Source organism: Solea solea, chromosome 2 (assembly GCF_958295425.1).
Source record: "Solea solea chromosome 2, fSolSol10.1, whole genome shotgun sequence".
Lineage (NCBI taxonomy): Eukaryota > Metazoa > Chordata > Actinopteri > Pleuronectiformes > Soleidae > Solea > Solea solea.
The window spans coordinates 37276682-37289341 of NC_081135.1; the positions used below are offsets into that span (position 1 = coordinate 37276682).

The 12660-nt window shown below is 38.2% G+C and overlaps 1 protein-coding gene across 1 annotated transcript; it reads right to left on the reverse strand.

Annotated features, from left to right (window-relative positions):
- Positions 1-964: 964 nt before the first annotated feature.
- Positions 965-11860, reverse strand: ttf2 (transcription termination factor, RNA polymerase II). The gene is made up of 23 exons (XM_058620088.1): positions 11766-11860; positions 11466-11571; positions 10863-10949; positions 10711-10780; positions 9482-10312; positions 9255-9375; positions 8803-8991; positions 8557-8714; positions 8218-8299; positions 7867-7992; positions 7628-7778; positions 7386-7491; positions 7120-7304; positions 5739-5892; positions 5553-5644; positions 5169-5254; positions 4647-4783; positions 4239-4418; positions 3421-3479; positions 3181-3334; positions 2451-2533; positions 1888-1962; positions 965-1810 (listed from the first exon to the last, which is right to left on the reverse strand). Exons 1-23 carry the CDS (start codon positions 11791-11793, stop codon positions 1666-1668), a joined length of 3405 nt encoding a protein of 1134 aa, XP_058476071.1. The 5' UTR covers positions 11794-11860; the 3' UTR covers positions 965-1665.
- Positions 11861-12660: the final 800 nt, after the last annotated feature.

Consider the following 12660-nt stretch of genomic DNA (forward strand, 5'->3'; position numbering starts at 1 on the left):
TCCATGGAAAGTGGTCGTTCTTTACATTTTAAATATGAAAGTTAGTTTAAAAAAGTTTTTTTAACGATACGTTAACACGTAAGTCGTAATTATGAGATTCTAAATCGTAATTATGAGATAGCAAGTCAAAATTAAGAGATGCTAATACATAATTATGAGATGTTTTGTCATAATTATGAGATGTTCTGTCATAATTATGAGATGTTTTGTCATAATTATGAGATGATTAGTCATGATTGAGTTGCTAAATCGTAATTATGAGATGCTATGGCTTAATTATGAGATGCTAAATCATAATTATGAGATAATTAGTCATAAGGGTGAGATGCTAATTCATGCTGATGAGAACTTAAATAACTATAATGAGATACAAAGTTATGATTATGAGATATTTACTATTAAGTAGATATTTAATATAAAACAAGTGGATTATATATGAAATCGTTGTTTTATAGCGCGGAAACCCAAATTCACGATGTTTCATAAAGGCAACACAGTGGTAAAGCTGCCCTGTGGATTTTGACGTAGCAAATATTTTAGACAGCAACGCAAACATGGGCCTCACAAAGATGGAACTCAACTTATGCGTTTTATAGAAGAGTAAATACGGACACATTCATACATTTCTGACTATTTTACTTCAGTGTATTTGTACTAATTAGTACATATTACAAGTAAAGATATGATCTGTCGAAAAACATAATTTTCAACAGATTACTTTTACAGAAAAACATAGAAAATTATAAAGATTAACTGTACAATCTAGTAATAGTAATATATATTTGTATAGTATATATATAGTAATTAGCACAAATTGACTGTTATATTAAGTAAAATACTGGTTGTGATTGAGTAAACGTTGTTATAATCACAACTACTCAAAAATGTTTACCCCTTATTCATAACAAATAAACACAATTCTCTAAATCTAAATAAATAAATAAATTTAAAGCTGAATTATGAGCAATTTTCATGACGGTAATTTATTTTAATAAAAGGGAAAAAAAACATTACTACAGGAAATAAAGTCAAAGTAAATACGGTAGGTGACACAGAAAGAAAATATCAAATTTTAAATCAGATTTAAAGGAGGAAAACAACCTGAAATTAAACATTTAAAAAGAGGGAAATCCTCTTTTCAATTGAAACAATAAGACATTTTTCAGCATGTGGCATAAATGCAAGTGCCGTAAAGTGATATTTTACCAAAATACATTTTAAGATTTCCTTATACATATACAAACACTATATATATATATATATGTATATATATATATATATATACACACACACACATACATATATATACATAAACATATATACACATATATATATATATAAGTATACTTAGAGGTGTGTGTAGACTTTAAATGATGCTTTAGTGCATATTTCTTGCTGAATGTAAGTGTTTGCAGTTGTACTTTGTGTCTACACTTAAAAAACAAACACAAGGCATGAAATTATAGACCCATTAAAGAAAAAGCACACTGAGCCTAATATCACGTTGAAATGTAGCTCGAATGAGAACAGAAAACAGCACAAATAAACTCTAGTGTCTTAATTTGGAGAAGCCTTTACCTCACATTTATGAGGTTATTACAATATGTGTCCATATTTATACCCTTGATTTTTTTAAATGACGTGTATGAAGGACTGTTCTGCATCTCAGACGCCAAAAATGATCCGTAGATCGGCCAGCGAGAGTTTGGTGACGGTGCTTCCTGTTCCCGACAGCACGTTCTGCGCCAGCTCCTTCTTCTTCAGCTGCAGCGTGGAGATCTTCTCCTCCACCGTGTCCTCACACACAAACCTGAAGAAAGAAAATATGAACATTTTAAGAACTTATTTTAATTATATATAAAAAAAACAAACATTCAAACCGATTACCTATGGATGGTGACATCTTTCCTTTGTCCGACTCTGTAGATCCGGTCGCAGGCCTGATCCTCCAGAGCTGGATTCCTGTCATTGATATTCAAGGTGTAAAATGTTTAAATAAAATAGTAATAGTGATCACATGAAAGATCTTAAATTCCTCCGTAGCATTATTCAGGGTTCCCACACCTTGGTTAACATCAAATTCAAGGACTTTAAGGACCAATTCCCTCAAGTCAAAGTCAGTCTTTGTTCATTTTCTTTGGTGAGACAGAGATCTTGGAATTTTCACATCATTTGCTCTCTCTTTGCTTAACTTTACTCGCTCATGGTTCTGCACGGAATCTCACGTCAACGGCGGACAGTGTCCACAACAGCGCTGGTAATTATGTCTCCACGTTTTAAAGCAACGCAGGGCATGAAACAGTAGGTGGCGTCGTAACAAACAAGGGAGACATTTTAAATCTACTGCAAAACATCAGCAAGTTTAGATTTTTCTGTACAATGAAAAACAAATAGAAAGTTAAACCAATCACTCTCTCACACAGACGACGTGATCAATAATAGTGTCTCACCAGTGCATGTCAATGAGGAAGAGGTGATTCCCACCAATGAGGTTGAGTCCAACTCCTCCAGCACAGAGAGAAACCAGCATCACCTTTGGCAGAAAAACAGAACTCAGAATAAGACTTTATCGCCATTGCACGGGAATACAACGGAATTAAATTAAAGTTGTGACCCTCGAAAGATGAGGATGCATCATTCCCAATGATCATTTAAAGGCCATAAATAACAGTCAAGTGCTTATAGTATTGCATTCATCAGCCTAAATCAATATATATAGAGAGAGATTTTCAAAAAAAAGGGTTGATTTAAAGTGATAAATAACATTTTCTGTGCATTTCAAGAAGAAAAAAATGCATGAAAAGCACATTATTTTGAGTCAAATTCACATAGAGTGTGTGAGTGAAGTAAGGCTGCAACTAACATTCATTTTCCTCAGTTAATTGATTAGTTTATTGTCCACAAAATGTCAGAAAATCCTTTGTTCAGTTTTTGCCCAGAAAATCCAGAAAATATTCTAAAAAAAACCACTATAATAGTTGCCAATTAATTTAATATTCAATTTATCATTGCAGCTCAAGAATAAATAGTTTTATTTACATTTAAAAATACAATAATATCTATATTCAGTGTATGTTATGACTTAATTGTGGTGAAAATAGTTTTACAGCATTTGAAAGTTTCAAATCAGAACATTTGTGGTCAACATTGGGTTCTTGTGTTTTTAATCGTGGATTTCACCTGTGGTCCCTTTGCGTTGGTGTTGAATTCTTCCACCAGGTCCATGCGGCGCTTGGGGTTGACGGTGCCGTCGATGACGCCGTATCTCAGGCCCATGTGACGCAGGTGAACGGCTACGATCTGCAGCATGCTGGTCCACTGAGACACGATCACGCTACACGCGCACGAGAGAGACGACAACAGTTATTCAAAAAATAACTGAATAATTGAATAGGACTGAATAAACTGTTTTTGTTTCACCTCTTCTGATCGTCGCCCTTCTCTCTGATGGCCTTCAGCTCAGAGACAATAGAAGAGATCTACAAACAAAAGGAGGTTAAAGAATCAGTCACATTCTAATTACAGTTAAATGTCACAATGATGGATACAAGAGTCTTATTAGCAAGAAAAGTAAAAAAAATGCACAAAATTAATTTAAAAAAAGATAAGATAATCCTTTATGAGTCCAATAACAGGGGACTTTACCATGTCACAGCAGCAAAGACAGAAAAAGTAAATGATAAACATACATTTATCTGTGAATGTGCAATATAGAAGATATCGACTAATACGATTATAAAAAATAGAATACACTGTAGAGCAAGTTACCAGAATTAAAAAAGAACTGGCTTAATATTTACAGTGTAATCTCAGATTCATCAATTATTGCATTGACTGAGTGACATGATGAATATCAAGTTTGTGGCGCATTCATTACCACAAGGTGGCAACGGTAGCATCGGCTTGTTTGTGAATGTGTGTGTGTTTGCAGAAGTGATGCAATTTACAAGGTTTCCTGAATGCATCTCGTTAATCTTTCCTCTAAACTCAGAAGAAGGTGGAATCCGCAGAATTGAGGAAATGTACCAGGATCATTAATTTAACAGAGTCATTGAATGCATCTCGTAGCCTCTCCTCTAAGCTCTGGTACTTTGTCTCGTGATTCGAAGAGTTTGTTACTTAATCTACATGCAGGTAGTTTTTCCGTTACATTTAAAGTTCATTTCAATTCCCTCTACATGGTTTTAAACCACAATCTCTACACTGTGCTCATGAACCGACACGTTAAAGTTCTCCACCTTGCTGCTCTCGCTGTTCTCCTCAAACAGCCGCGCGGAGAAGCGGTTGCCGTAGAGGGCCACGGTGTCTTTGGGGTCGGGGGCCGACGACGAGGGGCCGGAGGAGAGGGACAGAGCGTTGAGCTGCTCCTCCAGAGACAAGACGATCCCGTCGCCCTGCAACTCCGTCGAGTCCAGAGTCTGAGAGAGGAAGACGTTTGACTGCTTAGTGTGTGTGTGTGTAAAGAACTTCCACATTAGAAAATGGCGACTGAAAACAAGAAGAAAATGTTTCATATCAAAATTCAACTGAATAGCAGTGTGTGTGTTTTTTGTGTATATATATATATATATATATATATATATATATATATATATATATATATATATGTATATACACACATATATATACACACACACACACTGTACCTTCTTGAGGAGGGACAGGTGACAGCAGCACTGTCTGAGGCGCAGCAGCAGAGACAGGATGTGGACGGTGCTGGACGCCTGCTGTGAGCTGGACGCGGCAGGTCCAGGCTGCGACACTCCTGCAAACTCCTGAGCCACTGAAGAGACAAGAGACACATTTATTGACACATTATAAAACCCATAGAAACTTAATTAAAATAAGTATAAATGAAAAGAAAACACAAATTCAATTCAAATACCCTCTATAGAACGTGAACTAAGAAATAAGAGACATTAAATATGCACATGTTTTATACATTGTACACATTTTTTTTTAAATGTTTATCACTGCTAACTATGATAAAATGAAAAATAATCGATGAAGACATGATTTTTCAACAGCCTGAAGAAATAAATAAAGTTTTCATACCAGTAAACACAAACACAGACACTGATACATCTGTAAAAAGCTCATGTTAATGGATTTTTAAATTCATAATCACAATAACAGGGAGAGAATTTGTGATCATTTTCTAAAAGAACCTTTATCAAAGGGATTGGACGTGGATTTTCTCCCCTTGTTCACGTCGTTTCCTTCATGTCTCTTCAGGTAGTTCTGCAGCATGGATCTAAAAAGAAAAACACAATTCCTTTTTATTAATACACATTTGCTTCAGTCAAATTCAAGCTCATTCAACGTCCATTTTCAAGCTTTTTCAGCACGTGATGCATATTTATAAATGAACATATACATACAATGATTATTTCACTATTTAAAATCACCTAAAAAGAGACATTATGGACAATATAATCATCTGATAATCCCAAATATCACACAGTCATCATGTTAAATGTGTTGTTTTTGAATGAAAATGAAAAAATTAACTATTCCCCATTTAGTAATCTGAAAAATAAAACCGGATTAACCTGGATTGGGCGAAGACGACGTCGTACACCGACTGCTCATCCTTGGACAGCTTGAGTCGATGGATTTCGCAGGTTCGATCGGGAAGAGACACCTGAAATATTCCACATGTTCCTTTAATCCATGATCAAGAATCACTGTTGTGGCCTTGGTTCTCAGTGTGTGTGTGTGTGTGTGTGTGTGTGTACCAGTGGTTTTCCTGTGGAGTCCGTCTGGTCTTTGGTTCGTCGCAGCAGCAGAGTCCTGGTCAGGATGTTCAGCCTCTCTCGGCCTCTGTTCGAGCCGTTGTCCACCTGAGCTTTCCACACTTTGTACTCGTCAAACGGGGAACAGCGGAGAAACCTGACAGACACACAAACACAGTTTAAATATTATGATTTATGACTTCATTAAAGGGAAGCAGAATTTACTCATCAACATTTCTTCTAACTGAAATACGAGAATGCTCCATTACAGCATTTAAAATAGTCTAAAAGCTGTTCACAGAGTGGGTGACTGCAGTAATATTCATAGAAATGAAGGTTAAACTCATTTTAAAAGACTTTGGAAAGCTGGGGCTTAACGTAGCGTTTCCCAGCTGCAATATAAACTGTGACAAAAAGCAAATTTGTGCAGAAAAATCAAGATTCCGACACAACAACCCGCCATTTCATATCACTATCATAATAACAATATTTTATACTTGATTTCTAAAATTTAGACACATCATTCTCAGATTAAATGCTGGGGGAAAAAAAAAAATCATCTGCTCTGGGAAAGATTGATTAATAGCACCACCTTGTGGCCATGTCTCCAAACAATGTCTTACAAGTTTTCACTCAGTCTCATTAGGGATTATAATTACCAAGATGATTTTCCTTAAGTGATTATTGAGTCGACGCGATACTTGGTATCGTCATATTGGGGAAAAATAAAAATGTAAAATCTGATACAATCCAAAAATCTGGTAAACTGTAAAAAAAAAAGTTATTAAACAATTAAAGCAACAGAATATGAGCCGAGTTATGTTGTGACCTGCTTATTTCTTCTCAATAAGAGAAGAAGAATATTTGTTACACAGTTTGGAGAATGATGTGGGTTATTTTTGTTTATTGTGCTTGAAATGACTCAGCATAAATGTGTTGTTAACAGCTTCATGATTTAAAAAGGCCTAAAAGGAGAATAGCGATATATCTGATATTGATATTGGAAGATACTTGAGTTTGTGATATCAGTGATGTCGTGTAAGGGCTGAACAATTCATGGAACATTTATTGCAATACAGCCTACTGTAAATGATCAAAATATCACTTTAGATTAACCATCATCTTGATCTACAGACTGAAGAAAATATAATACAAATATCACACAGCCGTCATTCTAAATGTGTTTTTTTTTTAATGAAAATGAGAAAGATGATGTAATTCCTGTCAAAAATAATCGCATTTAGATATTCATTCAAAATCGTTCAGCCCTAATACGGTGCCATCCTGAATTAAACCCACAAAACAAGTTGATATTAAGTAGTAGCAGGTCTGTGAGTTTGAGAGGTCAATAAAACCTGTGGTGTTCTCGGCGTCGCCGCCTTACTTGAGCAGCGAGTACATGTCCAGCAGGTTGTTCTGGATGGGCGTCCCCGTGACGGCCCAGCGAGCGCAGGCTCTCAGCTGACACACGGCCATGGAGGTCTGCACCTTGGGGTTCTTGATGTTGTGGGCCTCGTCGAGAACCACGCGCGCCCAGGCCACTCGCATGAGAGGAGCCGCGTGCTTCGGCTGAAGGAACGAAAACAAATTCAAGTTTTTTCTTTCAAATAAGATTCAGTTTGGGCTCCGTGTTAAAAACATGTCACTCACCACCTCGCCGGAGTCTTTGGCCGGTTTGTCGGCGTCCTCCTTCTGGACTGGAATCTCCTTGGAGACCAACGTGTACGTGGTCACCACCACGTCATGCTCTGCCAGACTGAGGGACAGAGGGAACCACAGTGTCTTATAGATACTAAAGAACGTTTAATCACCAAGTTACGTGTGAATGTGTGATGAAGGTGTGATGAAGGTGTGATGAAGGTGTGATGAAGGTGTGAATGTTTCCCCCTCACACTCTGGCGCTCCTCTCTCTGTTGGGGCCGTGGTAAAGGTAAACCGTCAGCTTCCCCGCCTTCACGTGTCTCTCAATCTCCTTCTTCCAGTGGTGAATCAGGGAGGCGGGGCAGATGATCAGAGTGCCTTTAGACGCCACGATGCTGGGGTCTGCAAATACAAACAACAACAACAACAAATAAATAAATAAATCACTGTCAAACAAATGAAAGGAGAAGTGAGAACAGGTTCCCGTTACCAGTTTTGGAGATCCACTTCTCCAGCTTCTTCTCCTCCTTCTTCTCAACCTCCTCCTTTGCCTTCTTCTTCTTTGCGAGGATGAGAGAAATCATGGTCAGCGTTTTCCCGAGACCCATGTCGTCAGCTGGATCCACACAAAAAACAACAACAACAAGACAACCATTGGTTTTTAAGTTGTTTTTAAGTTTTTAAGAGTCTGGAAGTGTTGAAGAAACCATGATCTGGAGAAGTTGACTTTGTCTTCATCAGAGACGAATCGTTTGCACACTTTTCATCATGATTTTCTTATTTGTCAGCAGTGTAACCTCTTAATGATATATAATAATGATAAACGGTGATAAAAACATACCCAGGATTCCTCCACATGGATTCTGAGCTTCTCTCCACATCAGCCAGGCCAAGGCTCTCCTCTGATGGGGCAGGAGCGACACCTGAACACATAGAAATATTATAGATATATACTGTATATATGATGCTTCTCAGTGGTTAGGCAGTGTTATCAGGCCAATATTTGCCTTTATCATATTATTACAATAATAATAATAATAATAATAATGATAATCAGCCAAATATTAACACAGATTTGTTCCCAGAAAACTTGATACATTCTGATCGACTTAAATCAGCGTTGTTCGAACTCATTTGACAAAAGGACGCACTGATGATGGAAACCCAGAGACGGTGATACCTTGATGCCCTTTGGGTCCGGGACTTCGTCCTCGGCGTCCGGACAGGACTCCAGCGACTTGTGCAGGTGGTCGATGGTCTCACTGGTGGCGTTTTTCACCGCCAGCAGACGGTCGTTGGTCATCCTGCCGCCGTAATATGCCGGAACCTGCGGATTGACTGGATTCAAGAAGGAAGATTTAGAGCATTCGACGGTGAAATAAATGCAATGAACGAACACAGATGCCCCGATGGTTGCTCAGCTCACCTCCGTACATCTGAGTGTAGCCCTGACTCAGCTGGAGCCCCAGGGAGCTGCCGGAGGCCTGGTGCTGTGAGGGGCCCGAAGCAGGAGGAGGTGCAGGGAGCAGGATGGTTCCTCCCTGACGGCTGAACGGATTCATCGCGTGACTGCTGCCGGCACGAGCTTCACTGCCACTGGCTTCCTCCTGAGAATCTGAGACAACAACGTGTTATACGACAGCAGTATTTCTGCATCTTCATGGCGTTGACATGTTTTTTTTATATATATTTTCTGTCATTTTATCATTTTATGGACCAAAAATTGAATGGATTAATCAAGAAAATAATAATTGCCTCTTGCAGCTCCAAAAAAAAAAAAAAAACAGCAAAAACTGAGAAAAGACTCACCAAAAACAAATCATTTACTTGTGTACAAATGTGTTATATATCATTTTAATCCGTCATAATCTCCGTTACCCGGCTCAGACGCAGCAGTGAGACGCAAAGACTCCAGAGCGTCCTCCAGCTCCTTGACCTGAGTCTTCAGCCTCTCTCCTTTGTCTGGCAGAGCAGCCACGTTCACCACAGACAGAGTGGCCTTGACCAAGAGAAGACAAGAGAAGACAAGAGAAGACAAGAGAAGACAATGAAGTATTTAAGGGTGTTGGAAGACTGATATCGGTATCAGAAGACTGTTCACTCACCTTTTTCTGCTGCAGCTGAGCAGAGAGCAGACTGTGCAGACCTTTCGTGTTCCCGTGTTGAACTTTGACCTTAGACGCCGGCTGAAACCCTGCGAAGGCGGTGAGGGTTTTTTGTACAGCAGCAGATGGGGGAGTTTTCTGAGCGGCAGGTTTCACCGACACCAACACGACGTCGTCGTCATCATCATCATCATCATCATCATCTTGGTGTCTATGTGTCTGACTGGACTCAGACTGTGCTGGTGTGTCATCAGATGCGGGGCCCACGGTGCGGACAGAGTCTCTGGGGGCCTCAGTTTTGCCGCCGCGTGAAGATTTAGAGACTCTGTCTCTCACAGTCGGCTCTGCTTGTTTCTCCGCACGTGTTTCAGTGGGATTTGGTTGCTTGTGAGTCTCCTTATTCATTTTCTCAGGATTGACAGTAGAGGAAGGAGGAGAGCTTCTAGTTTTCTCTTGCTTAGAGTGATTCTCGTCACTCTTTTCTGCCATTTTCTCCACGCTGTTTGCTTTGAGAGCGTAGTTCTCCTCATCCGAGACTCTCTTCTTCACCTTCATGCCATGTGGAAGTTGTTTCCCTCGGTAAGTATTCGACTTCTCTCCCTCCTCCTCTTCATCTTCTTCTTCTTCTCCCTCCTCCTCATCATCTTCTTCCTCCTCCTCTTCCTCCACTCCTGCCCCTCTGCTCACCACACTTTTTCTTCCTTCACTTGTCTGTCTCTCCTCACTGTCCCCGTCCAGCTTGCACGACAGGGCCTTAAAGGGGTTTCGGACGGGTGAGAGGAGGGAGGACCGGAGCTGTGTGTCGGGTGGAGTTCTGTTTTCTTTTTCTGGCTGCAGAAAAAAGAAAGACAACAGAATGTGATTCTTCAAAACTGATTCAACTTCCAAATTAAACTGAATGATACTTTTAAGTATTTTATTAGAAGGTGGAGGGCACAGCAGCAGATTTAAATATCATACGGTGGTTTCTCCATCACATATGGTGTGTAACCTTCTACTGATATATTTTATCTTTTTTTTATCTTCAATTTTCATTGAAAAAACATATTTAATATGTGATATTTGTGCAGATCTGTGTAAAATAAAGACACACACATTTTGGTTTCACCTTCTGCGATTTGAAAATGGCTATCCCTGATATGGAACTACATGTGTGAAATAAAAAGGTGAATATGAGTACTATATATACAGTATATAAATCTGAATACACATGTGTGTGACAGTCTTACCGAAGCCCAAGGAATATTCCCACACCACCTCTGGCCTGCTTTTTTACCAGCAACACAACGAAAGTATAACCTGGTGGGAAAAACACAAGAATTATATTGAAATATTATATTAAAAATCCAATCCAAACAACAGTACAGTGCAGTGCAGTCACCTGTGGATCTGCTGCTGCTGATTGAAGCTGAGCGCTTGCAGTTCCACCATTGAGTCTTCATGATGGAGGCAGTGTGACGGTTGGATGCTGAGAGTGGGGAAGAGATGATCACAATAATGCAGACCAGAAAAAACAGAAACATGAAACTGTGCAAACATTTTTCCACATGAATACCCACACTTTCTAAACCATGCCAAACAATCTTAACCCATCTCACAACATAATTAGACAAGTGACAAATTTATGACATAAATTCAAATTGCTGTTTTTTAATGATCAATATTGGCCAATTATTACTTGATTACTCCACTGATAAATAAAGAACTATCAGCAAAAAAGTCCAATATTTCATAAGTCTATAAAAGTCCATATTAAGTTCCATAGATCCATACATATGTTTATTTAAGTTAAGCTAATTTTATGCATCATTTGCCAATTATTTAACAGTTATGTCTGATATGACTCTCTCACTTTTTTAACACTTGTGTCAGTGTTTATATTGCATTTTATTATTTGTGTACATGTGTAGACTTTTAATAATAATAATTATTAATAATGATAATTTATGTGGGTGGTGTTGTTGATGGTGTGGAGATTAAATACCTGGTCATCTGAGTGAAATTACAGCCTTTCTTGTCAACGCACATGTAGAAGCTTTTGCCTTTACTCGGTCCATCTTTTACGCCGGTTTTTAACATACAGTTACAACCTGTGAGAGGAAATGGAGGATAAATAATCAGCGAGCACACAGTGGAAGTTAGCAAAGGAGAAACTAAAAGTCGACTGAAGTGCACTGTCACGCAGGAAAGAACACGTAACTACGCCTTCTGGAAACTACGCACAGCGTTCAGAGTGATCATTTAAAACAAAATGTAAAACTGACACTGAGTTTATGTGACTTACCGTGAACTTCACATGTAATTCTTTCCATTTTCTCCACACAACACGTATTCACCTCTTAGCTTGAGTTGCTGAAATATGAATGTCGGTGTTTTCGGTATGGACCAATCGCAACCACCGGAAAAAACATCCGGCGTAGGACCTTCAAAATAAAGTTTGATTGCGAAAATAGGTCAACACAAATAGCCTGTGTTAGCATTAAACCCGATTATACAATTAAATCATCGCCATTGAAATACATTTTCTTTAGAAATACATTTAGTGCAAACTTAATACGGACAGCACGCTATTTATGTATCCGACCGATGGTTTTATTTTGAAATGTTTAAGGCACGCGCTGTTGAACCGGATATCATTAGATTTTCTTTTGAGTTTTTTTCAATAATAAAATAATATTCATATTCTTAATGTATTTGCACTGTGACTGTGGTGTAACACCTGCTGAATAAAGACTAAAGATTGTACCTGAAATTAAAAGGTACCCACGTAAATAATAATAATAATAGACTATCGAGTGTGAAGTCGAGGCTTTTAAAAGACGTTAGACATTTTTAAAAAAACTACAGATATTTTCGCTCTAAAGATCACGTGTACGGTTTAAAATAATTAGAGTATTATGATTTAAATACATTATCTAAAAAAAAAAATACAAATGGTAAAAACATTTTATGGACACACCATTTCATGTATTCGATCGATGATTTTATTTTGAAATATTTAAGGGACGCGCAGTTCAACTGGATGTCATTAGATTTTTGTCTTGTTTTTTTTTATAATAAAATACAGATGTATTGTTTTTTTTGCGTTTCGTTTATAGTTTATGTATCGTTCTGTACGAAATAAAACGCCCTTTTGTGTGAATGACGACATGTGACGTATGAACTCCATGACCCACAAT

Excerpts from the sequence above, each read along its gene's own strand:
- ttf2 (XM_058620088.1), bottom strand. The coding sequence starts at position 11,793 with ATGGAAAGAATTACATGTGAAGTTCACG. Across the intron at positions 7,993-8,217 it reads TCCATGTGGAGGAATCCTGG|CTGACGACATGGGTCTCGGG; the intron begins GTATGTTTTTAT and ends GTGTGGATCCAG. Across the intron at positions 4,419-4,646 it reads ACCTGTCCCTCCTCAAGAAG|ACTCTGGACTCGACGGAGTT; the intron begins GTACAGTGTGTG and ends TTCCTCTCTCAG.